The following is a 27,753-nucleotide window of genomic DNA, read 5'->3' on the forward strand; positions in this document are numbered from 1 at the left end:
AAATTCATGAAGCACTCTTCTTTCAGTCTTGTAGATCCCTCCCTCTGGAATGATCTCCCCATTGTCCTCAAAATGGAGAACTAAAAAAACAGCTCTATCTGTACAGTGCCTCTGAATTTGCTTACAGATCGCTTTGGAATTATGCACCAGATTCAATATATAGTATTTTAAAAATTGGCACCGGAAAAAAATGTGCTTAGTGTTATTCTATAAACCTTGCCTAAAGTTAAACATGGTTTATAGAATATGCGTACCGCCCATCCCTATGTCTAAAATTTAGGTGCAACCCTTTCATGCCAACTAAAACCTGGTATAAATGTCCACACCTAACTTAGTTGTGGATCAGGCGTATTCTATAACAGTGCACGTAATTTTTAAGAATGCACACAATTCGCCAATGCCTCTCCCATGGCCACGCCTCCTTTTGAAGGCCACATATTAGAATTAACGCACACCACTTTACACAATATGCTTAGAAAATTGTGCGCATAAATTCTAATTATTGCCAATTGCTGCTGATAATGGCTTGTTAAACAATTAAGTTGCACATACAAATTGGCCACGCAGCCAATTTGCGTGTGCAACTTTAGTCAACATATATAGAATCCGGGGGTATCTCCATAATGCTGAGATGGAACATAGACGGTCTCAGAACTTATCCAGATAATGGCAATATTCAGTCTGCTAGCCAGATAACTTATCCAAATAGCTTAGGAAAGTTAAAAATACTGTGCTAAGTTATCCGGATGACAGACTGAATATTTCTGCTATCTGGATAAATTCTGGTGCTGACCACCTTACCCAGGTACTTTAGTGTCAACCATTATCCTGATATTTTATGAGTGCTGCAGCTGTCATTTTAAAAAATCACGACCATGGGAGCGGAATATTGACCTGTTGTCTTTTTAGATTGGCCTGTGAGCATTAAATCACCCTTCCTGAAGGCTACTGACAGATCAATTTCTGGTTCAGTGCACTGGGGTAGCAGTGAGGGAGAGACTAAAATCACAATGATGCTAATCTTTAATTCTTAATTTTTCTGTTTTCTCTGTATTGTTTTTCTTTTTAGTTTTGTGAATCACCTAGATACTCTTGATGATATGTGGTACAAAAAATAAAATACATATAAGCATTTGCATCTCTTTTACAGTCCATGGATAAGGAAATTATACACTTACTGGCTGTTGGTAAACACACCACTCTTTGAAAAGCAACAAGAGTACCCACTCTCACGCACACAAAGATGTTCTTTATTTATTTAATTCTGTTGGTTACTCTGTTTCATTTCTTGGGTTTTGAAGAAGTCTCAGAGCGGGTTACAGTAAAATGAGAATAAAAAGTTATGTGCCATCGTGACAGCTAAGTTCGATGGTGCCCTGAATCGTCTGCATTTGGATGTGACTAGAAAGAGGACCTTTTCAGTTACTGGACCAACTGAATGGAACAAGTTGCCCTGTGGATTGAAAAATTAGACTTGTTTATTGACATTTAAATGCCACCTACTGTGTTTGGCCTATTTTGCTTCTACTGCAGACACATGATACCCTGTTTCCCCAAAAATAAGACATCCCCTGAAAATAAGACCTAGTAGAGGTTTTGCTGAATTGCTAAATATAAGGCCTCCCCCGAAAGTAAGACCTAGCTCCAAATTGTATCTTCCACCTCCCACCCCCCGGCTGAGCCCGCCCTCAACTCCCCGACATATTACCTTCCAGCCCCCGTAGATTACCTCCTGGACCCCTCTCCCGACGACCCTCTCCTCCCCGCAAACCCTCCCCCGCTGTTCTCTGAGTCTGACGTCCTGCACGTACAATGTGCAGGACGTCAGCATGCAACAGAAGAATGAAGACTTTTTTCACTGCAGGATGAAGAGGACATCGGCTGGCGGGGATTGGGGTCCCCCGCCAGCAAAACCGAAGGTAGGCGATGGCGGGGGAGGGTTCGTGGGGTGGAGGGGGTCGAGAGGGCAGGAGGTTGTCAAAAGTGGCGGCGGGTCGGCAATGGGGGGGGGGGTCGGCAATTCTTCTTCATGAAAAAATAAGACATCCCCTGAAAATAAGACCTAGCGCATCTTTGGGAGCAAAATTTAATATAAGACACTGTCTTATTTTCGAGGAAACAGGGTAGTTTATTCCTCTGGGATGCATGTACTCTCTTTCTGAGGAGCAAAGAACTTTCAAAGGATGTGATTGTCTAGATTTCTTTTTAATTGTTTGTCTGAGTATGTTATAATTATATATGTATTTTTTAGTATTCTGTATGGTTTTTCTTGTACCCTGCCCTAGATAAGGGTGGGTTATAAATAATAAATGAAATGAAAAAATAACGTAGTACAATCATATACTATTCAAAAGACTACAACATTTCAAACCAAGCACTATTAAAAAAACACTTTGTACTATTCAAATTCATGTGCTAGTAGTCACTGACATTTTATTCCATCTTCTGGTTCTGCCTACTTTAAGATAGTTCCCTCCTCTTTCTATTCTATCCTCACAGGCTTGGGAGCGCTTGGAGAAAGCAGAGCATGAGCGTGAATTAGCCCTGCGCAATGAGTTAATTCGCCAAGAGAAGCTAGAACAACTGGCAGCCCGCTTTGACAGGAAGGCAGCCATGCGGGAGACATGGCTGAGCGAGAATCAACGCCTGGTATCTCAGGTGAGACTTGACATGAACCCTTTAGTGGGGTGATTCTGTAAGGAGTCACCTAGATTTAGGTTGCAGGAATGTGTGTAAATCTCAATATTCTAGTCATCCACACTTGTAAGCAGCCTCTTATAAAATACCAACTAGTGGGACGTATGTACCATGTTTCGATGGCACATACTTTACCTGTGGGCATGGGCATGTGTTGGAGCACACAAATACATGCATATGTAACCCCCACTCTGCTATGGTACCCTATGCCAATTTATGCTTGCAGGAGGTAGGCTGGAAGACACATTCAGATATAGGAGTGTAAACATATAAGAACACTTCCTCACTTACCTGGAAAAACATGGTTCTGGGACACTGATCCACTGGAGCAAGATAGATAGGTGTAACAGGCTGCTTGAAGGATTTCTCTGTCAGTTTCACACAAAACTTAACCAGAGAGGCAGGTGTGTAATTCACAACAATAACTACTGACTCTGAAACTCTAGCAAAGTTCTTTAGCTCTAAAATCGAGAAATTAAGAGCTCGCTTCCCACGGGTACCAGGGCTAAGTCATACTGACAATTCCCCAAGTTCACAATTATCTGTACCTTGGAAGGATTTTGAAATTCCGTCTGCCGAATCACTATATACCTTGGTTGCAGGTCTATCGCCCACCTATAGTTCTTTGGATCCTATACCTTCTGCATGGTTGAAAAAACATACGCTAGAAGTCCAACAGTTTATGTACTCAATTGTCATGTTGAGCCTTTCTGATGGGATAATCCCTACTATTTTGAAAGAAGCGCTAGTAAAACCTAGTCTAAATAAATCTTCATTGGACCCCTTATTACCTACTAACTATAGACCAGTCTCTAATCTTCCTTTTCTATCCAAAGTTATAGAGACAATAGTGTTTAGACAGTTGCAAACTTATGTAGATTCAAATATTTGTTACATCCCAGACAATCGGGTTTTAGGAAGGGTCACAGTACAGAGACTATTCTGACCTCACTGTTAAGTGAAATCCATGCTAAATTAGAGCTCGGTTATATTGCCCTGGTTGTTTCATTAGATTTGTCTGCGGCCTTTGACCTAATTAATCATAACTTACTTCTTGACAGATTGAGTGAGATTGGTATTTCAGGGACAACTATGAAATGGTTCATATCCTTTCTCACGGATCGTTCATTTAAAGTAGTTCAGCAGCAATCTTGTTCTACATCATACAACTTATCATGTGGAGTTCCTCAGGGCTTGGTTTTATCTCCACTACTGTTTAACCTATACATCAGTCCCCTGGCGCTCCTCATTCAAACAATGGGTATCAGTTTTTACTCATATGCAGATGATTTTCTTCTTATCCATTATGTTAGACCATCAAACATAGATCTTACACCAATTCAAATATGTCTGGATAAAGTGGCAGACTGGTTGACAACATATTAGTTGGTACTGAACCCGGATAAGACTATAACATCTTGGATAGTAGGGCAAGGCACATATCCTTCTGTGGTACCTATGCTATTTGGTCAGAATATTCCAACAGTTAAGTCCTTTAGATATCTCGGGGTCATTATTGATTCAGCATTGACTTTTGAGGAACAAGTATCCGATGTAGTGAAAAAATCTTTTTTTTCATCTGAGGCGGCTTTGGTCAGTTAGAAATTCAGTAAGTAAGGACTCTCTCAAAACACTGACATCTGTGTATATTACTTCACATTTAGACTACTGTAACATTGTTTCTCCGAGGACAAGCAGGCTGCTTGTTCTCACTGATGGGGGTGACGTCCACGGCAGCCCCTCCAATCGGAACACTTTCTAGCAAAGTCCTTTGCTAGTCCTCGCGCGCCGATGCGCACCGCGCATGCGCGGCCGTCTTCCCGCCCGAACCGGCTTGTGCCGGCCAGTCTTCTTTTGTCCGCGCTCGGTACGGTCGTGTTTCGCCGTTCGCGCCCCAAAAAGTTGACCTCGCGCGTCGTTCATCGACTTTGTTCTTTAAAAAAAAAAAAAGGTGTCGGGAGGAGGCCTCTTGGTTTTCTCCCTTACCGTACTTCGAGTTTTTTGCCCCGGTAAGTTTTCTTTCGTCGTCGGGGTAGGCCCTATTTAGGCCTCGGTCGAAGTTTTTCTTCTCCCTATTTTTGTGGTGCCATTTTCGCCATTTCGAGTTTTGATCTCGCCGGTGCGATTTTTCCGCCCATGACATCGAAGTCTTCCAGCGGCTTCAAGAAGTGCACCCAGTGCGCCCGGGTAATCTCGCTCACTGACAGGCACGCGTCGTGTCTTCAGTGTCTGGGGGCTGGGCACCGCCCTCAGGCCTGTAGTCTGTGTTCCCTTTTACAAAAGCGGACTCAGGTAGCGAGGTTAGCCCAGTGGAACATTTTGTTCTCGGGCTCTTCGTCGGCATCGGCACCGGGAGTATCGACTGCCTCGACGTCGTCGGCGCCCGGACCTTCATCCTCGCCCCCGATTGCATCGAGTGAATCGAGGCATCGGCCCTCTGCATCGGGGCGACATCGGAAGGCTGCGTCGGTGTCGGTGGTATCGAGACCTCCTCGTCTGCTGATGTCGTCGGACGGTGGTGCTTCGTCTGGAGTGCAGGTGAGGGCTGTCCATTCCCCTGCTGGTGGCGGTGAGCCTTCGGGTGGATCTCCCCCTACCCTGAGGGCTCCTGCGGTACAGCCCTCCCGAGACCGACCCTCTTCGGCCTCGGCCCCGAGGAAGAGACGGCTGGATTCTACGTCCTCCTCGTCGGTGCCGGGAAGCTCCGGTGACGTGCTTCGCTCCAAAAAATCGAAGAAGCATCGTCACCGGTCCCCTTCCCGTGTCGGCACCGAGAGCTCTGGGTCGCCGAGGGAGTCGGCACCCAGTAAGCATCGGCACCGAGAGGACCGCTCGCCCTCTGTTCAAGAGGTGTCGATGCACTCCCCTTTGGACAGCCCGAAACAGCCTCCACGCCCGGAACAGGTTCTGACATCGACTCCTGCATCGGCTTCCATGTCTTTTTCTACAGCTGCTCTGCACGAGAGCCTCCAGGCCATTCTCCCAGAGATCCTGGGGGAGCTGTTGCGCCCTTCCCCTCCGGTACCGGGGGTGCTTGCGCCACCGGTACCGTCGAGCGAGGCGCCAGCTGGCCCATTGTCCGGGGTGAGTTCTCCGACATCGGTGCCGCTTGCGGTACCGACTGCGGTAGCCTCCCAGGAAGGCTCCCCAACTACGTCGGCGGAGGGAGCTTCGCCGGTGCGGGTGAGGGAGTCTACCTCTCGACGCTCCCGCCGTGGCCGTGGTTCCATGGAGTCGAGCCGGGCACGGTTGCAGACACAGGTTCGTGAACTTGTGTCTGACACCGATGGTGAGGCCTCGTGGGAAGAGGAAGAAGACATCAGATATTTCTCTGACGAGGAGTCTGAGGGTCTTCCTTCCGATCCCACTCCCTCTCCTGAAAGACAGCTTTCTCCTCCTGAGAGCCTGTCTTTCGCTTCCTTTGTCCGGGAGATGTCTACGGCCATCCCCTTCCCGGTGGTTGTCGAGGACGAGCCCAGGGCTGAAATGTTTGAGCTCCTGGACTATCCTTCTCCACCTAAGGAAGCGTCCACAGTACCCATGCATCATGTCCTCAAAAAGACATTGCTGGCGAACTGGACCAAGCCTCTAAGTAATCTCCACATTCCCAAGAAGATCGAGTCCCAGTACCGGATCCATGGGGACTCAGAGCTGATGCGCACTCAGTTGCCTCATGACTCTGGAGTTGTGGATTTGGCCCTAAAGAAGGCCAAGAGTTCTAGAGAACATGCTTCGGCGCCCCCGGGCAAGGACTCTAGAACCTTGGACTCCTTTGGGAGGAAGGCCTACCATTCTTCTATGCTCGTGGCCAAGATTCAGTCCTACCAGCTCTACACGAGCATACACATGCGGAACAATGTGCGGCAGTTGGCGGGCTTGGTGGACAAGCTCCCCCCTGAGCAAGCCAGGCCTTTTCAGGAGGTGGTCAGGCAGCTGAAGGCGTGCAGAAAATTCCTGGCCAGAGGGGTGTATGACACCTTTGATGTTGCGTCCAGGGCCGCTGCTCAAGGTGTGGTGATGCGCAGACTCTCATGGCTGCGTGCCTCCGACCTGGAGAATAGAATCCAGCAGCGGATTGCGGACTCGCCTTGCCGTGCGGATAATATTTTTGGAGAAAAAGTCGAGCAGGTGGTAGAGCAGCTCCACCAGCGGGACACCGTATTCGACAAGTTCTCCCGCCGGCAGCCTTCAGCCTCTACCTCTGCAGGTAGAAGATTTTTCGGGGGAGGGAAGACTGTTCCCTACTCTTCTGGCAAGCGTAGGTACAATCCTCCTTCTCGACAGCCTGCGGCCCAGGCTAAGCCCCAGCACGCTCGCTCTCGTCAGCAGCGTGTGCCTCAGCAAGGCCCCTCGGCTCCCCAGCAAAAGCAAGGGACGAGCTTTTGACTGGCTCCAGCAGAGCATAGCTGACATCCAAGTGTCAGTGCCGGGCGACTTGCCAGTCGGAGGGAGGTTGAAAGCTTTTCACCAAAGGTGGCCTCTCATAACCTCCGATCAGTGGGTTCTCCAAATAGTCTGGCAAGGATACACCCTCAATTTGGCCTCAAAACCTCCAAATTGTCCACCGGGAGCTCAGTCTTACAGATTCCAGCACAAGCAGGTACTTGCAGAGGAACTCTCCGCCCTTCTCAGCGCCAATGTGGTCGAGCCCGTGCCATCCGGGCAAGAAGGGCTGGGATTCTATTCCAGGTACTTCCTTGTGGAAAAGAAAACAGGGGGGATGCGTCCCATCCTAGACCTAAGGGCCCTGAACAAATATCTGGTCAAAGAAAAGTTCAGGATGCTTTCCCTGGGCACCCTTCTCCCCATGATTCAGGAAAACGATTGGCTATGCTCTCTGGACTTGAAGGACGCCTACACGCACATCCCGATACTGCCAGCTCACAGACAGTATCTGTGATTTCAGCTGGGCACACGTCACTTCCAGTACTGTGTGCTACCCTTTGGGCTCGCCTCTACGCCCAGAGTGTTCACCAAGTGCTTGGCTGTAGTAGCAGCGGCACTTCGCAGACTGGGGGTACACGTGTTCCCCTATCTCGACGATTGGCTGGTGAAGAACACATCCAAGGCAGGAGCCCTGCAGTCCATGCAGATGACTATTCGCCTCCTGGAGCTACTGGGGTTTGTGATAAATTACCCAAAGTCCCATCTTCTCCCAGTGCAGAAACTCGAATTCATAGGAGCTCTGCTGGATTCTCGGACGGCTCGCGCCTATCTCCCAGAGGCGAGAGCCAACAACTTGTTGTCCCTCGTCTCGCGGGTGTGAGCGTCCCAGCAGATCACAGCTCGGCAGATGTTGAGATTGCTGGGCCACATGGCCTCCACAGTTCATGTGACTCCCATGGCCCGCCTTCACATGAGATCTGCTCAATGGACCCTAGCTTCCCAGTGGTTTCAGGCTGCTGGGGATCTAGAAGACGTGATCCACCTGTCCACGAGTTTTCTCGAATCCCTGTATTGGTGGACAGTTTGGTCCAATTTGACCCTGGGACGTCCTTTCCAAATTCCTCAGCCACAAAAAGTGTTGACCACGGATGCGTCTCTCCTGGGATGGGGAGCTCATGTCGATGGGCTTCACGAAGCTGGTCCCTCCAGGAACGCGATCTGCAGATCAATCTTCTGGAATTACGAGCGATCTGGAACGCTCTGAAGGCTTTCAGAGATCGGCTGTCCCACCAAATTATCCAAATTCAGACAGACAACCAGGTTGCCATGTACTACGTCAACAAGCAGGGGGGCACCGGATCTCGCTCCCTGTGTCAGGAAGCCGTCAGCATGTGGCTCTGGGCTCGCCGTCACGGCATGGTGCTCCAAGCCACATATCTGGCAGGCGTAAACAACAGTCTGGCCGACAGGTTGAGCAGGATTATGCAACCTCACGAGTGGGCGCTCAATTCCCGTGTAGTGCGACAGATCTTCCAGGTGTGGGGCACCCCCTTGGTAGATCTCTTCGCATCTCGAGCCAACCACAAAGTCCCTCAGTTCTGTTCCAGGCTTCAGGCCTACGGCAGACTGGCATCGGATGCCTTCCTCCTGGACTGGGGGGAGGGTCTGCTGTATGCTTATCCTCCCATACCTCTGGTGGGGAAGACTTTGTTGAAACTCAAGCAAGACCGAGGCACCATGATTCTGATTGCTCCCTTTTGGCCGCGTCAGATCTGGTTCCCTCTTCTTCTGGAGTTGTCCTCCGCAGAACCGTGGAGATTGGAGTGTTTTCCGACCCTCATCACACAGGACGAAGGGGTGCTTCTGCATCCCAACCTCCGGTCCCTGGCTCTCACGGCCTGGATGTTGAGAGCGTAGACTTTGCCTCTTTGGGTCTGTCAGAGGGTGTCTCCCGCATCTTGCTTGCTTTCAGGAAAGATTCCACTAAGAGGAGTTACTTCTTTCTATGGAGGAGGTTTGCCGTCTGGTGTGACAGCAAGGCCCTAGATCCTCGTTCTTGTCCTACACAGACCCTGCTTGAATACCTTCTGCATTTGTCTGAGTCTGGTCTCAAGACCAACTCTGTAAGGGTTCACCTTAGTGCAATCAGTGCATACCATTACCGTGTGGAAGGTAAGCCGATCTCAGGACAGCCTTTAGTTGTTCGCTTCATGAGAGGTTTGCTTTTGTCAAAGCCCCCTGTCAAGCCTCCTACAGTGTCATGGGATCTCAATGTCGTTCTCACCCAGCTGATGAAACCTCCTTTTGAGCCACTGGATTCCTGCCATCTGAAGTACTTGGCCTGGAAGGTCATTTTCTTGGTGGCAGTTACTTCAGCTCGTAGAGTCAGTGAGCTTCAGGCCCTGGTAGCCCAGGCCCCTTACACCAAATTTCATCATAACAGAGTAGTCCTCCGCACTCACCCTAAGTTCTTGCCAAAGGTTGTGTCGGAGTTCCATCTGAACCAGTCAATTGTCTTGCCAACATTCTTTCCCCGTCCTCATTCCTGCCCTGCTGAACGTCAGCTGCACACATTGGACTGGAAGAGAGCATTGGCCTTCTATCTGGAGCGGACACAGCCCAACAGACAGTCCGCCCAATTGTTTGTTTCTTTTGAGTGGCTGTAGGGAAACGCACCATATCCAATTGGCTAGCAGATTGCATTTCCTTCACTTACGCCCAGGCTGGGCTGGCTCTTGAGGGTCATGTCACGGCTCATAATGTTCGAGCCATGGCAGCGTCGGTAGCCCACTTGAAGTCAGCCACTATTGAAGAGATTTGCAAAGCTGCGACGTGGTCATCTGTCCACGCATTCACATCTCATTACTGCCTGCAGCAGGATACCCGACGCGACAGTCGGTTCAGGCAGTCAGTGCTTCAGAATCTGTTCGGGGTTTAGAATCCAACTCCACCCCCCTAGGCCCATGTTTGTTCTGTTCCAGGCTACACTCTCAGTTAGTTGGTAAATTTTTTAGGTCAATCTCAGTTATGTCCTCGCCGTTGCGAGGCCCAATTGACCATGGTTGTTGTTTTGAGTGAGCCTGGGGGCTAGGGATACCCCATCAGTGAGAACAAGCAGCCTGCTTGTCCTCGGAGAAAGCGAATGCTACATACCTGTAGAAGGTATTCTCCGAGGACAGCAGGCTGATTGTTCTCACAAACCCGCCCGCCTCCCCTTTGGAGTTGTCTTCCCTTCTCTTTGTCTTGCTACATATGAGACTGGCCGGCACGAGCCGGTTCGGGCGGGAAGACGGCCGCGCATGCGCGGTGCGCATCGGCGCGCGAGGACTAGCAAAGGACTTTGCTAGAAAGTGTTCCGATTGGAGGGGCTGCCGTGGACGTCACCCCCATCAGTGAGAACAATCAGCCTGCTGTCCTCGGAGAATACCTTCTACAGGTATGTAGCATTCGCTATATGCTGGGATTACTCAAGCCAACTTAAAGCGATTACAAAGAATTCAAAACACAGCAGCATGTATGATCTGCAGGGCCTGGAGGGATGACAGAGTAACACCTTTACTGCATTGGCAGCACGTATGATCTGCATTGGCTCCCGGTCGAAGCAAGAGTAAAGTTTGAAGCTCTTGTTCTGACTCACAAGGCCTTTTACACATTAAATCTTAGTTACTTATCGAACTTAACAATTCCCTACACCGCTATGCGAACTCTTAGATCCCTAACAGATAACAGGTTAGTTATTCCCCTTCTTGCTAAGGCCAGATGGGAATCTACACGGAGATCGGCTTTTTTCTATTTGTCACCCTCCCTTTGGAATGGCCTCCCAAAGGAGATCAGATTAGAGAAATCCTATCTCCATTTCCGAAAACTTTTGAAAACCTTTTTCTTTATAAGCTATGTAGAACAGAACTTAGCATAATGAGAGAAGGTCAAAAAGAAAAAAAAGGGGTAGCTCAACTGTATATTAGATTTTTAATTTGTACTGATTTTATTGTGTAGTTTTTTCTGGTTTGCTGTGCTTTCCTGTCATGAATGGAATTCCTATGTTTGTTTATTTGTATACACTAGTTGTTTTTATACATATGTAAACCGTTCTGTTTTGCAGTCACAATAAGATACGGTATATAAATTAACATAAATAAATAAATAAAATAAACTTTACTGAAAGGCATTGGGGTTTTACTTAAAAACTGGAATAATATGGGGGGGGGGGCGGAATTTTAGATCAATTGTTTGGGTTTTGGGGGAGAAGGGCTGGAACTTAATATAAAAGTCTGTTAGGGCATGGAGAGGAAGGCTATCAGAGCAAGGCCTCCCTCCTTTATATAAGGTACTTGTGATACTGAGGCCCTAAGGGCGGTAGGATTTTCAACTTTTCCTTAGGAATTAGTGCGTTTGGTAACACATGGGGGGGAGAAGAGGGAGGGTGGGAAGGATATGTATTGACAAAGATGAATATCTTACAAGAGCTATATGGGTGGTTGCATAGTGGTGTTCGAACTGTAGGAATCAATAATAGGTGAGGGGAGGAGGGAGGGGACTAGGGGGGAAGGGAGGAAATTGTTAAAAAGGTTGATGACAGACTTTATCATTTGATTTTGATTTTGAATGTTTGGATGTTGGCAACTCGGTTTATGCCAGAGACTGGAGGTAATTAATTTTGTTTGTCATCAATAAAAATGTTGAAACATAAAAACTGGAATAACAATGCAATACAGCATTTACACAAGGGAAAGAACCAGTATATAAACATAAAAATAAACGGCACTACCTTTTAAATAACAAATGTTACTATAAGACCTGGGATTTCAGTCAGTAAGTTGTCAGACAGCTACACCTGACAATGCATTAATTAAGTTCAGTCAATAATAATATAGTAGGGTATTGGGGCCCAGTTGGAGCTCTTACTGCTATCAGATAGGATTCTTAACAGAAGATATAATAACCCTCTCAGTGCTGTATTATAGTTGGGATAGTATGTCCCCTCTGTGTATAAATTTAGGAGAGAATACCTTTTTTTCCCTTTCTTCTAGAGTAATGCACTCCTCTCTTCTCCAAAGAACTTTTTTTTTGCTTAGATTTTGCTCACAACGTTTCAGTAGTAGCTCAAGGTGAGTTACATTCATACACCTAAACCACTAAGATGGCGCCGAGGTAAGACCTACCTGAAGGAGCTCTGACCCTTCGAAACGACACAGGGCCAAAAGAACGAATCGGGGCCCGTGCCGTGACCATAAACAGAGCTCCAGGTGCACAAGACGACCGACGAAACCGGTTGAACCCGACGGCAGACCGGCAATTTCCATGAAGCAGAGGGAGGCAATTGAACCTCTCTCCATGAGGTACGCAAAGGGCACTCCACGAACCAGCTATACCCGCCCAATCAAGACTCAAAGGTGAGCAGCAAAAGCGACCTGGTCGCACCGAGATCCTGTAGAGAGCTGCGAACCCATCCCTACCCCTCGCCCATCCATAACTCAAGAGGCAAGGGAGCCGCGGGATCCGACGACCAAAGGGGCTCCCGTGCTGAGGAAAGGACCAAACGATGGGGGCTTAGGTGCCGAAACAGAGAGACAGACTAGTGCCAGATCGCGCCGCTGATCACCCCCTCCAACAGAGTCATAAGTACATAAGTACATAAGTAGTGCCATACTGGGAAAGACCAAAGGTCCATCTAGCCCAGCATCCTGTCACCGACAGTGGCCAATCCAGGTCAAGGGCACCTGGCACGCTCCCCTAACGTAAAAACATTCCAGACAAGTTATACCTAAAAATGCGGAATTTTTCCAAGTCCATTTAATAGCGGTCTATGGACTTGTCCTTTAGGAATCTATCTAACCCCTTTTTAAACTCCGTCAAGCTAACCGCCCGTACCACGTTCTCCGGCAACGAATTCCAGAGTCTAATTACACGTTGGGTGAAGAAAAATTTTCTCCGATTCGTTTTAAATTTACCACACTGTAGCTTCAACTCATGCCCTCTAGTCCTAGTATTTTTGGATAGCGTGAACAGTCGCTTCACATCCACCCGATCCATTCCACTCATTATTTTATACACTTCTATCATATCTCCCCTCAGCCGTCTCTTCTCCAAGCTGAAAAGCCCTAGCCTTCTCAGCCTCTCTTCATAGGAAAGTCGTCCCATCCCCACTATCATTTTCGTCGCCCTTCGCTGTACCTTTTCCAATTCTACTATATCTTTTTTGAGATACGGAGACCAGTACTGAACACAATACTCCAGGTGCGGTCGCACCATGGAGCGATACAACGGCATTATAACATCCGCACACCTGGACTCCATACCCTTCCTAATAACACCCAACATTCTATTCGCTTTCCTAGCCGCAGCAGCACACTGAGCAGAAGGTTTCAGCGTATCATCGACGACGACACCCAGATCCCTTTCTTGATCCGTAACTCCTAACGCGGAACCTTGCAAGACGTAGCTATAATTCGGGTTCCTCTTACCCACATGCATCACTTTGCACTTGTCAACATTGAACTTCATCTGCCACTTGCACGCCCATTCTCCCAGTCTCGCAAGGTCCTCCTGTAATCGTTCACATTCCTCCTGCGACTTGACGACCCTGAATAATTTTGTGTCATCGGCGAATTTAATTACCTCACTAGTTATTCCCATCTCTAGGTCATTTATAAATACATTAAAAAGCAACGGACCCAGCACAGACCCCTGCGGGACCCCACTAACTACCCTCCTCCACTGAGAATACTGGCCACGCAATCCTACTCTCTGCTTCCTATCTTTCAACCAGTTCTTAATCCATAATAATACCCTACCTCCGATTCCATGACTCTGCAATTTCTTCAGGAGTCTTTCGTGCGGCACTTTGTCAAACGCCTTCTGAAAATCCAGATATACAATATCAACCAGCTCCCCATTGTCCACATGTTTGCTTACCCCCTCAAAAAAATGCATTAGATTGGTGAGGCAAGACTTCCCTTCACTAAATCCGTGCTGACTTTGTCTCATCAGTCCATGTTTTTGTATATGCTCTGCAATTTTATTCTTAATAATAGCCTCCACCATCTTGCCCGGCACCGACGTCAGACTCACCGGTCTATAATTTCCCGGATCTCCTCTGGAACCCTTCTTAAAAATCGGAGTAACATTGGCTACCCTCCAGTCTTCCGGTACTACACTCGATTTTAGGGACAGATTGCATATTTCTAACAGTAGCTCCGCAAGTTCATTTTTTAGTTCTATTAATACTCTGAATACTCTGAATACCATCAGTCCATCTCCTGCTTTGCCGCCATCTGCTCAACTCGACCCCAGCATCACCGACGGCCTCTGCTTGCGCTACCAACCACCCCTCCACCATAGACCACCTCCGGCACCGCTGCCACCTGCTGAGCCGGACCCCAGCATTGCCAACCAAGTAAAGCGCAGGGGCTGATGGCTGCCAGGTGCGCAAGTGGATCGCCGTGGAGGCACGAGTGGAACACTGCATGATCGGTGCAGCAAGATGGTCTAAAAGGGTGCGAGCGGAGCACCGCACAATTGGCGCAGTGAGACGTTGAGAAGCAGACGTGAAGAGTGGCCGAGAGGACCGAGCGTCGAAGACGGTCAACGAGGCAGAAGGATGCATGTCTGATTCCTCAAGAACGGCAATAACAGACTCATGAGACAGCTCCAACAAATTAAAACACCCTTGCTGATTTAGCAACAAACTCATCTGAATGAACCTTTGTTGACACAGAATTAAGACAAACTACACATCTTTGGGACTCTCCCCAACATGTTAACACGCGGAGTGTTCAAAGATCCTAGAAAACGACATCTGATGATCACTGCATACCGTAAGTAGCGCCAGCCATCAAAACATAGAATCGTACGTAAACTTCAATCATCAGGAGATCGCTAGACCCTAATAAATTATGCCCCCTGACATAATGCTACCGTTGCAAGACGAAGACCTCGTAACTCTTAATGAGGACAAAACAGCTATATAAATATGAGGGCATGGGAGAATAACCTCCAACGCTGAACACAGCAACAATCTTCTTCTAAATACTACTGAAATGAGACCATAATGTACACCACCATACTGTTCCTTACAATCTACTCCTCATCCATGATCCACCTAAAAATGACCACCCCTATCGTGGAAATCAACAATATACCCAGACTAATCAGTAACCGAGTACCAACCAAGCACACCACATCACACCATAACGACATAAACCAAAACAAAGGAAAAGAACCAAGAGCGCACAACCTCAACAAAGTGATAAGAAAGACCACAAAAAACCCACTCAACCAAGGAACGACAATTAACAAAAGTCCACATAACACCGATCATAGATGGCCCATACCAAAAAATTCAAGCAGGCTATGTCAACACCAGATCCATAGTAAACAAAACAATAATAACAGATTGGATCATGTCAGAAAAACTGGACTTACTCTTTATCACTAAAACCTGGATCCACGACCAGAAAGACCCTATCATCTTAAACCTATGTCCTCCAGGATACAAAATCACCCACTGGACAAGAAAAGAAAAATGAGGAGGGGGCATAGCACTCATATACTGATCTCACGTCACAATTGAAACCACTGCGGAATCTATAACAACTCATCTCGAAATAGCCTCAGTCAGAATCCACAATAAAATCCTACTCGACCACCTAAACTGCGTCCTATTCTACAGACCACCATGCAACTGGAGCGAAAGCCAGACGGACTTCATGGACTTCATTTCAAACACATGTGTATCTAACTCCAATATACTAATATTAGGAGACATTAACCTTCACCTTGAAGATTCAAACTCTACCAACACACAAGATTACAAAGACTTCCTTCATCTATGAGACATCACAAGGCCAAACATGCAAACAACCCACGAGAAGGGCCACACACTCGACCTCATCTCATACAACTTGTCCACTGACCAGAACTAACTGTAGCACAAACTAATTGGACAGAAACACCAGGGTCTGACCATTACAAACTAAACCTAGTCCTAAAATGGCGAAAAAGGGGTGCTCCTAACCAGTGCTTTTTTTTGTAGAAAAAAAGGTGCCGGTACTTATTGTGGGCGGAGTCACCACATATGAATCCACCCCTATTATAGTCACACCCCTTATACCAGCCATAGCGCATATAAACAGACATCATTGAAATATTATACTAGTATAGGAGAAAAAATAACGTGATTTTTTTTCATTATAAATAATTTCTGTAAGCTGTTACAGCTCCAGTATACCCAGTGCAAAATAAGACAGCAGATGTAAATTCTCAAATTGGACATATTCCAGACACTAAAATGAAAATAAAATGATTTTTTTCTAACTTTGTTGTCTGGTGACTTTGTTTTTCTGATCATGCTGGCTCAGTATCTGATTCTGCTGCTATCTGTCCTCTTAACTCTGTTTCCAGGGCTTCCTTTCCATTTATTTCTTACTTTCCTCCTTTCTTCTTAATTTCTGCCCTACATCCGCAAGTAAAAGCTGGGTCCTCCGCAGACTTGACTGTTCCAGTGGATCCAGCTTGGCCTATTTTCTACATCCATGTTCAGTTTTTCTCCTCTCTTCCTTTTCCCTCATCTCATCTCCTTCCTCACTCTTCCCTCGCTTCCATCCATGTCCAGCATTTTTTCTCTCTCCTTTCCCTCTCCTCCATCCACCCATGTCTAGCAGTCCTCCTCTCCCCTGCCCTCCATCCACCCATGTCCACCGACCCCCCTTGTCCCCCCTGCCATCCACCCATGTCCAGCGATTCTCTCTTCCCCCTGCCATCCACCCGTGTCCAGCGACCCTCCTGTCCCCCCTGCCCTCCCTGCCATCCACACCATGTCCAGCAACCCCCCCTGTCCCCCCTGCCATCTACCATGCCCAACGACCCCCTGCCCTCCCCTGCCATCCACCCATGTCCAGCACCCCCCCTGTCCCCCCTGCCATCTACCCATGTCCAACGACCCCCCGTCCCCCCTGACATCCACCCATGTCCAGCGATTCTCTCTTCCCCCTGCCATCCACCCATGTCTAGCGACCCTCCTGTCCCCCCTGCCATCCACCCATATCCAGCGACCTTCCTGTCCCCCCTGCCCTCCCCTGCCATCCACCCATATCCAGTGACTCTCCTTGTTTACCTGCTCCCCCTCCCTCCAGCCACCCATACCCATCTGAGCCCCCCCTCCCCGGCCCAGTCCTCACCTGCCTACCAGCTCCGTGCCGACGACCCTCTTCTCCTGCCACCCGGCACTGTGACCCAGCCTTTAAAAAAATCTACGAAGCGGCGGAGCGATGCCTTGCGTCTGCCTGTAAAAGAAGAAAAATTGCCTCGTCAGCCAGCCTTCCCTCACTGTGTCCCGCCCTCTGATGTAACTTCCTATTTCTGCAAGGGCGGAACACAGTGAGGGAAGGCCGGCCGACGAGGCGATTTTTCTTGTTTTACAGGTAGACGCGAGGCACCGCTCCGCCGCTTCGTAGATTTTTTAAAGGCTGGGTCACGGTGCCGGGTGGCAGGAGAAGAGGGTTGTTGGCACAGAGCTGGTAGGCAGGTGGGGACTGGGTCGGGGAGGAGACCTACAAAAAAGGTGCCGGTACACCGTACCAGCACAAAAAAAAAGCACTGCTTCTAACACACAAGAATACACAACCTATACCACGAGAGGTCAAATAGACCCGCAAACGTTCTGGCAACAAATATACAACAATGACTGGTCAGCACAAATGGAATCCATACATTACCTCTCAGAATGGGACAAAAGATGCGAACACATACTAGACGAAATTGCACCCCTATAAACAAGAATCTCACGCAGGCACAACTCGATACCGTGGTTCAATGAAGAACTGAAAAAACTAAAACACAACCAGGAAACTGCAACGCGCATGGAGAAAATAAAAGACGAGTAAACACTCAACGCATGGAAACAACTACAAAGGAAATATAAATACACTATAAAACAGACCAAAAGGTCGAATTACAAAACTAAAATTGGGCCAGACTATAAAGACACAAAAAAACTATACCACCTTGTGTACAAACTACTAGACACAACACCAGTTACCACAACCAATACTGACATTCCATCTGCAGACAACCTTGCTAAATATTTTTTTATTACATTTGTATCCCATGCTTTCCCACTCATGGCAGGCTCAATGTGGCTTACATGGGGCAATGGAGAGTTAAGAGACTTGCCCAAAGTCACAAGGAGCTGCCTGTGCCTGAAGTGGGAATTGAACTCAGTTCCTCAGGACCAAAGTCCACCACCCTAACCACTAGGCCACTCCTCCACTCCAATCAAAAAATAATAAACCTACACAAAACACTACCCCAAAACAACATGGACACCGCAAACTTCATCGATGGTCTAAACTCAACCCCTGGTGAATAACCTGCTGACCGAATTTGGTCCAATTTCACTCTACTCACCGTCGACATAGTTACCCAGGCAATTAAACAATACTCAAACAGCCACTGTCAACTGGACATCTGCCCCAGCTGTCTAATACGATCTGCCCCCCAACGCTTCATAATAGATCTCACATCCCACTTAAACTTCATGCTACAACAGGGTATATACCAGTGGCGTACCAAGGGCATGGTGGTGGGGGCGGTCCACACCAGGTGTCAGCAGGTGTGGGGGTGCTCCGCCGGCGCCCCAGTCCCCACCTGCCTACCATCTCCATGGACAGATGACCCTCTTCTCCTGCCACCCGGCACCTGACCCAGCCTTTTTTTTAAAATCTGTGAAGGCGGTGGCACAGCGCAGCACCTCGTGTCTGTCTGCTCGGTGTGTAAAGGAAGCAAATTGCCTCATCGGCCGGCCTTCCCTCACTGTGCACTGCCCTCTGTTGTAACTTCCTATTTCCGTGAGGGTGAGACACAGTGAGGGAAGGCCGGCCGGCGAGATTTGCTTCCTTTACACGCTGAGCAGACAGACGCGAGGTGCTGCGCCATGCCGCCACCGTCACAGATTTTTTTTAAAAGGCTGGGTCAGGTGCCGGGTAGCAGGAGAAGAGGGTCGTCTGTCCACGGAGCTGGTAGGCAGGTGGGGAATGGGTCGGGGAGCGGGGCTCAGATGGGAGAAGGGGACTGGGTCGGGAGAGGGATCAAATGGGAGAAGGGGACTGGGTCGGGGAGGGGAGGCTCAGATGGGAGAAGGGGTCTGGAACTGGGGTCTGAGAAGGGGGGCAGGAGGGAGAATGGGGCCATGCCAGGGGCAGGTGGGAGAATGGGTCTGGGGCTGAAAAGGGGGGCCCTAATGCAAGGCATGTGGATGAAGGGGCCTGGACTGGGGGCTGAAAAGGGGCATGGGCTGAAACTGTGGGGACTGGGGGCTGAAAAGGAGACAGGGAGAAGTAGCTGGGGCTGAAGCTCAGCACTGGTGGGAGAAAAGGGCTGGGGCTGAAACTGGGGGCAGGTGGGATAATGGGGCTGGAATTTGGGACCAAAAAAAGGGGCAGAGAGATAGGGGACAGATCCTGGATGGAAGGGGGAGTGAGAGGGAGGGCAGACCCTGGATGGATGGGAGAGGGAGGACAAATGGTAAATTGAAGGGGCAGAGAGAAAGGGCAGATGGTGGATGGAAGGGGGGGAGAGAGGGGGCAGACGGGCAGATGGTGGATGGAAGGGGCAGAGATAGAGGGCAGATGGTGGATGGAAGAGAGAGATAGGTCAGATGTGGATGGAAGGGAGAGAGAGGGCAAACATTGGATGGAGGGGACGGCAGAGAGAGAGCAAAGACAGATGCTGGATGGAAGGAAGACAGTGAAAAGAAGATGAGGAAAGCAGAAACCAGAGACAACAAACTGTAAATAAAATATATATATTTTTTTGCTTTAGGATAGAGTAGTATTGTAGATGTGTTAATAAATGTTTATAAATAGAACATGTAAATAAGGTAATCTTTTTATTGGACTAATTTTAATACATTTTGACTAACTTTCAGAGACCAAAACCCCCTTCCTCAGGTCAGGATTGGATACTATAACAGCACTATATTGTATTGACCTGAGGAAGGAGGTTTTGGCCTCCGAAAGCTAAATGCATTAGCAGTGGTGTGCTGGAGCCGGCTCGCAAGAGCCGCTTGTTAAATTTTGACAGCTCTTGCGAGCCGGTTGTTGTACGGGGCGAGCCGGCTCCATTGCACGAGGTAAGCATGGCAGGAGGGCGCCATGCTTACCTCCCCTCCCGCTCCCACCCATGTCTAGTGATGTCCTTCGCCCCCCCCATCCTCCCCTGCCGCTCCCATCCGTCAGTCTCAATTACCTGCCTCGAAGCGCTGCATTATCTAAGGCCTGCCTGCTGCCCGTCTCCAGCTGCCTTCCTTGCTTGCTTCTCAGGAGTTCGGTTTGCGCCCTTAGTCCCGCCTTCTGATGTCATTCTGACGTCATTTCCTTTTCCCGTGGCGGGATTAAGGGCGCGAACCAAACTCCTGAGAAGCAAGCAGGGAAGGCAGCTGGAGACGGGCAGCAGGCAGGCCTTAGATAATGCGGCGCTTCGAGGCAGGTAATTGAAACTGACGGATGAGAGCGGCAGGGGAGGATGGGGGCGAAGGACATCGCTAGACATGGATGGGAGCGGGAGGGCAGGGGAGGGAGGAGAATTGCTGGGGAGGGTGGGGGGCGAAGGACGTCGCTAGACCTGGATGGGAGCGGGAGGGCAGGGGAGGGAGGAGAATTGCTGGGGAGGGTGGAGGGGCGAAGGGACATCACTAGACCTGGATCGGAGCGGGAGGGCAGGGGAGGGAGGAGAACTGCTGGCATGGATGGGCAGAGGGAGGCGGGGAGAGAATTGCTGGGCATGGATGGTCAGAGGGGGGCAGGGAGAGAATTGCTGGCATGGATGGGCACAGGGGAGAGAACTGTTGGCATGGATGGGCAGAAGGAGAGATTGCTGGGCATGGATGGCAGGGGAGCGATTGCTGGGCATAGATGGGGCAGAGGGGGGGCAGGGGAGAGAACTGCTGGGCATGATGGGCAGGAGGAGGCAGGGGAGAGAATTGCTGGGCAATGGATGGGCAGAGGAAGCAGGGGAGAGAATTGCTGGCAGGGATGGGCAGAGGGGGCAGGGGAGAGAGGAGAGTTTCAGGACATGGATGGAGGGGAGAGCAAGAGAAATTCTGGACATTGATGGAGGGGAGGGAAGGGAGAGAGAAGAAATGCTGGACATGGAGGGAAGATAGAGGAAGGATTAGATGAGGGAAAAGGAAGTGAGGAGAGAAACTGCGCATGGATGGAGAAAATAGGCAGAAGCTGGATCCACTGTACAGTCAAGTATGCGGAGGACCAGAAATGAAGAAGAAAGGAGGAAAGAAAATAAATAAATGGAAAGGAAGCTCTGGAAACGGAGTCAAGGGAACAGATAGAGAGCGGCAGAATCAGATACTGGACCAGCATGATCAGAGAAACAAAGTCACCAGACAACAAAGGTAGAAAAAAAATAATTTTATTTTCATTATAGTGTTTGGAATATGTCCACTTTGAGAATCAGGTGCTGAACGTTAAAAGTTTATGTTTATTTACTTATTTATGGCATTTTATCCCATATTAAACATGAATTAGATTGGAACCTGTGATCATCTAATTTTTTTTTCCTGGAGAGAGTAATGTGTTGACCGCACCCCCCCCCCCCCCCCCCCCCCCCCCCCCCCCCCCCGGGTATAGCCAGCTCTGCAAAAAATTTTTTTTTTTTGGGGGGGGGGGGCGCAGAGGTGGATGGGGGGGCGCCGAGGTGGAATGGGGGGGCGCAGAGGTGGACCGGGGAGAGAGCCTGTTAAAAATTTACCAGCACACCACTGTGCATTAGTCCAATAAAATGGTATTATTTTATTTTCTATATTTGTTTTATTTCTGTTTGTTAATTTGTAAAGTGGTGATTGGTATTTGTTAGTTTTTTCAAATTTACATTTTCTGTTTCTGTGGTGTTGCATTGTATGCAGAATCTAACATCTTCGGGTTTCAGTTTAATTTTTGTCCAAATAGAAAGTTTATGATTACTTATTCTATAGTGGATTAGGGTGTATCTGTGTTTGTGAAAGGTAAATAGTTATTAATAGCTTGGATGGGTCTTGGGAGAGCATTCCAAAGTTGACTACCCAGAAAAGAGAAACTGGATGCATAGTATGTTTTGTACTTGACACCTTTGCAGTTTGGGAGGTGTAGATTGAGGTATGTTCGCGATGACATTGTTCTATTTCTAATTGGGAGGTCAATCAAGTTGTTACTATAACTGGGGGATTCTCCTGATATGATCTTATGGATAATTGTATGGACCTTGAAGTATATTCTCTCTTTGATGGGGAGCCAGTGAAGCCTTTCTCGAAGGGGTGAGGCGCTTTCAAATCTTGACTTTCCAAATATAAGTCTGGTTGCCGTATTCTGGGCAGTCTGGAGACTTTTCAGGACTTGGGATTTACATCCAGGAAAACACTGTTGCAATAATCAACCTGAGTGATGACTGTGGATTGAACCAGGTTCTGGAAAGTGTTCAATGGAAGATAGGATTTCACTCGCTTCAGGATCCACATCATATTAAACATTTTCTTTGTGTATTAGTTCCTGAAGCTGACTCTCTTTTCTCTCTAGCTTATACACCCATCTCCAAACCCTCTCTCTTTCTTTCTGGCTGTTACTCTAGGCTGAGCTGAACTCCCAGAATCAGGGCCGTGCCTAGGGTGTCTGGCGCCCCCCTGCAGACTATCAGTTGGCGCCCCCCCTGCAGACTATCAGTTGGCGGCGGCGTTGGCAGCGGCGCCCCCCCCCCCCCCCCCCGTGAAAATGATCGCTCACCACTTGCCACACTGACAGGAATGTCAGCAATATTCTTAGAAACAAACTGCTATACACTGCAAAATAAGATAGCAGATGTAAATTCTCAAAGTGGACATATTCCAAACACTAAAATGAAAATAAAATGATTTTTTTCTACCTTTGTTGTCTGGTGACTTTCTTTTTCTGATTATGCTGGCTCAGTATCTGATTCTGCTGCTATCTGTCCTCTTAACTCCGTTTCCAGGGCTTCCTTTCCATTTATTTCTTTCCTTTCCTCCTTTCTTCTTCATTTCTGGTCCTCAGCTTCTGCCTATTTTCTTCATCCATGTGCAGTTTTTCTCCTCTCTTCCTTTTCCCTCATTTCATCTCCTTCATCACTCTTCCCTCCCCTCTTTGTCCAGCAATTTCTCCTCTCTCCCTGAGCCCTGCCCTCCCATCCATGCTCCTCTGTCCCCTGCCCCCTCCATTCATCCCTATCCAGCAATTCCCCTCTCTCCCTGAGCCCTGCCCTGCAATCCATATTTATCCATGCTCCTTTGTCACCTGCCCCCTCCATTCATCCCTATCCAGCAATTCCCCTCTCTCCATGAGCCCTGCCCTGCAATCCATATCCATCCATACCCATCTGTCCCCTCCATTCATCCCTATCCAGCAATTCTCCTCTCTCCCTGAGCCCTGCCCTCCCATCCATGCTCCTCTGTCCCCTGCCCCCTCCATTCATCCCTATCCAGCAATTCCCCTCTCTCCCTGAGCCCTGCCCTGCAATCCATATTCATCCATGCTCCTCTGTCACCTGCCCTCTCCATTCATCCCTATCCAGCAATTCCCCTCTCTCCCTGAGCCCTGCCCTGCAATCCATATCCATCCATACCCATCTGTCCCCTCCATTCATCCCTATCCAGCAATTCCCCTCTCTCCCTGAGCCCTGCCCTCCCAATCCATGCCCATCCATGCTCCTCTGTCCCCTGCCCCCTCCATTCATCCCTTTCCAGCAATTCCCCTCTCTCCCTGAGCCCTGCCCTCCCATCCATGCTCCTCTGTGCCCGCCATTCATCCCTAATTCCCTATCCAGCAATTCCCCTCTCTCCCTTCCATGACCCCCCCACCTCGCATCCATGCTCGTCTCTCCCCTGCCCTCCTGCTCCCATTGTTCAACTACTGCCCGCCCTCTTCTCTCCCCCCCAACATCCCTTTTCTTGTTTTTTCTTTTTAAATTTACCTCCGTGGCGGTCCAGCAGCGCAGCGTCAGTGAAGGAGGCGGCGCTCCCGACGTCTCTAGCCTTCCCTTCGCTGTGTTCCGCCTTCTTCTGACATCATTTCCTTGACGTCAGAAGAAGGCGGAACACAGCGAAGGGAAGGCTAGAGACGTCGGGAGCGCCGCCTCCTTCACTGACGCTGCGCTGCTGGACCGCCACGGAGGTAAATTTAAAAAGAAAAAACAAGAAAAGGGATGTTGGGGGGGAGAGAAGAGGGCGGGCAGTAGTTGAACAATGGGAGCGGGAGGGTGAGCATGGTGCGGCGGCGCCCCCCTGCCATGCTTACCTCGCTTACCGTGTTGGCACGGCCCTACCCAGAATCTTTCAAAGTAGCCAGTAGTAGCAGCTGTGTTCATGCAGTAGAAGGAGTCAAGGCAGTGTACCTTTACTTCCTTGTTGCTATACAGAGGCCTGCATGGTGTTTTTTTTTTTTCCTTCAAAAACACAAGGGACTTCCAGATCCTGGTGAGTGCTGTAAACCAATTCCTTTGTAAACATTCAGTCAATAAAATAATTTCTGTATGAGACCTTCTTCACACATAAATTATAGTATTCTATAGTTTATCCATTTTCTTGGCATGGGCACAGTTACACCAGCTATAATGCTGGTGTAAGCGATTGCACCTTAAATATAAGTGTATTTTCTGCCACTTGTACTTTCTTTTCTATAAAGAAAGCAGGCATCTACTTTTCTTTATAGAATTGGCTCAAAATAAGAACCTGCCTACCCTCTTTTCCTAGGCACCCTGTTATAGAATTACCGTCCAGATAATCAGTGTGTGAGTGATTTTTGGTTATGCTTAGATGTGGTCAATAAGAAAAGGATCACAAGAGAGGGATATTGGATATTTATTCATAGAAATAAGTATTATCAAAATATTGTGAGAATCAGAGAAACCACAGATCCCAGAATGCATGGCGGGAGAGGGAAAAGCCAGAGCAGAAAAACTACAGATCCCAGAATGCATTGCGGGGGAGGGAAAGACAGGACCAGAACAACTACAGATCCCAGAATGCATTGGGGGGGGAGGGAATGACAAGACCAGAACAACTACAGAATCCAGGATGCACTGCGGGAGGGGAGGAGGCAGGAGCATAGAGAACACAGATTTCAGATTGCCTAGAAGAATAAGAGGGGTCATGACAAACGAGAACCTGAGTTACAGGAGAAGGAAAGCGAGGGGGCTGATTGGGAAACGGAATCAGCTGAGGAGAGGGTGGAACACCTGAGTGAGGGGGTGGAGAATGAGAGGATGGAATGGGAGGAGTTGGAGCACGTAGAAGGAGAAGGGGTGGAAGAAGAGATGGAGGTGGGAGAGGAAGTGACTGGAGAAGAAGAGTGACTTCTGGAGGAGCCCAAAGTACCAAGGAAAGCATAATAGTCGAGAGAGATCCGGTGGGTGGATGCCAAGAGATAAGTTGTTGACAGTTGTGGGTGGTGGATCATTTTTAGCCTGGCTTGTGGAACTGTGTTTAAAGCTGGGCTTGCTGGAGTGTGTAGAAAAGCCTGGCTGGCTGAACTGAGTATAAAAGCCTGGCTAGCTGAACTGTGTACAAAAGCCTGGCTAGTTGAACTGGGTTACTGGACTGTGTAGAAAAGCCTGGCTAGCTGAACTGTGTTAAAAAGCCTAGCTAGCTGAACTGTGTTGAAGAGCCGGGCTAGTTGAACTGTGTGGTGGTGAGAGCGAACAGCACTGACAAGTGTGGCGTCGGAAGCAAACAGCATGGACAAGTGTGGGAGCGAGAGCCGATAACCCGAGTGAGAGGAGCTGGTGACAATGTACATTATAAATCATAAGAAGAATCAAAAAATGTAGATAGAAAACTAAAATCACTTTACTTTTTTCCACTGGAAACTACTGTAGATCTTATCCTTATTGAAACTGTGTGAAGGGTAATAATGGTGGAACCACTTTGCAATAGTAGACATTACACAATCAAATTTTGACATAATCACCGGAGAAATGACGTTAAATATATTTCAGTAGCGTTTAGCTTTGAAAAGAGGAACTAAGATAAAACAAGGAACTTAGAAAAAAGACTAAATCTACTGTTGTGATATACTGTCCTGACCTGAGGAAGGAGGTTTTGGCCTCCAGAAGCTAGTCAAAAAAATGTATTATTATTTTCTGTTTCTTGTTTTATTTTTATTTATTAACCTTTAGAGTGGATTAACATGGCTACTACATATTTTATCCTAAACTGAAAATAAAATTATTTTATCTACCTTTGTAGTCTGACTGTTTAATCTTTCTAATCATAATGGTCCTAGTCTCTGCTTTTTTCTTTCCTCTGTCTTCTCTTAACTCTCCTGCTGGGGTTTCCTGTCCATTTGTCATTTTTCTCCTATTGTCTTCTTCACTTCCTCCACTACAAACCTTCTAAGATTGATCTATTCCTTTCAGCGTTCTTCCATTTACTTTTCTGCCTCTTTGCCCACTTAAATTTCATTTGTTATTACTATCCAGTCAATTTTCTTCTTAGTCTATGTACCTACAGCTTCCTTCTCTTTCCCTTACCCCAGCCCTTGCATTTCCCCTTCCACTTATTCCCCAGTCTTTCACTCTATCCTGTCTCTTGACCCTTCAATCCATCATCTGCTCTCTCTCCTCCCTCCTCCTTCTTTTCTCTTTCTCCCTCATTCATCCAGTGTCTTATCTCTTTCACTCCCCCTTCCATCCAACATCTCTTCCCCCCACTCTGAGTACAGCATCACCCCTCTGTCTATCTACCACCCCCCCATGTCAAATACTCTCCTTTTTCTCTGTCGACCCCAGCATCTTCTGCCCTCCCCACCCCCGGCACAGAAAACAAGCACAGGGCTGCTCTCTCTATGAACATTACTACTAGCTCTGCTAGTCTCATCCCTCCAAATCAGGAAATCTACCTCAGAGAGGACGGAACCAGCAGTGCTAGCAGTGGCATGCATAGAGGAAGTGACCCTCATGCCTTTTTACTGTTTTTTTAGCTGCTGCCATTGATCCCATGAAGCAGTAGCAGTGGCACAAGTGAGGAAGGTCATGGTTAGGCACTGGGAGGCTTAGCCTCCCCAAGCTTTTTTTTACCAGGTGCATATGACCAGCATGAGTAAATGGTAAGGTAAAAGTGGCTTTTAAAACCAAAAGGATATCTTTCAAAAAATGTAATATGGATCCAAATGAAGAAAATAGGAAAGACACTCGACACCTTTTTCAGTAAGGACCGAAACACAGAAATCACTTAAGGCCCGATAATCAAAATGAATGACGAATTCACCAGCAGATGGTAAACACATAACTTGCTTGTCCTTCACTTTTAGATGATTATACAGATGAAACTGGCATATTTAACTTGGTGTACGGACTATTGATCATAGGGCAATTGGTCATGCCTACTTGGCCATAGAATAATTAGGCATAATATCTTTGATCACAGTGCCTTTTGGTCATAGGACCTTGTGGTCATATGTATCATGGACATATCTACTATTAGTCTTTTGGTCATATAGGTCATAAGGCCATTAGGTCATTGATATATTGGTCACAAGGGCTTTTTGTCAAGAAGAACCTTGGTTTTTTATATTTAATATTGTTATGTGGACTTCAAAGGCTAGTAGGGATTAGGGTATTTCTTTGGACTTATTCCAAGTAGATCTGCAAATTATTTTTTATAATAATTTATTTATT

General features: G+C 48.0%; 1 protein-coding gene across 1 annotated transcript in view; it reads left to right on the top strand.

Moving 5' to 3' along the window:
• SPTBN2 (spectrin beta, non-erythrocytic 2) overlaps positions 1 to 27,753 on the top strand; it is a 1,201,559-nt gene that overhangs the window by 438,778 nt on the left and 735,028 nt on the right. Inside the window, exon 10 of the mRNA XM_030217767.1 lies at positions 2,500 to 2,658. Coding sequence (XP_030073627.1) covers positions 2,500 to 2,658 — 159 coding nt within the window. The remainder of the gene's footprint in view (positions 1 to 2,499; positions 2,659 to 27,753) is intronic.

Source organism: Microcaecilia unicolor, chromosome 11 (genome assembly GCF_901765095.1).
Source record: "Microcaecilia unicolor chromosome 11, aMicUni1.1, whole genome shotgun sequence".
Classification (NCBI taxonomy): domain Eukaryota; kingdom Metazoa; phylum Chordata; class Amphibia; order Gymnophiona; family Siphonopidae; genus Microcaecilia; species Microcaecilia unicolor.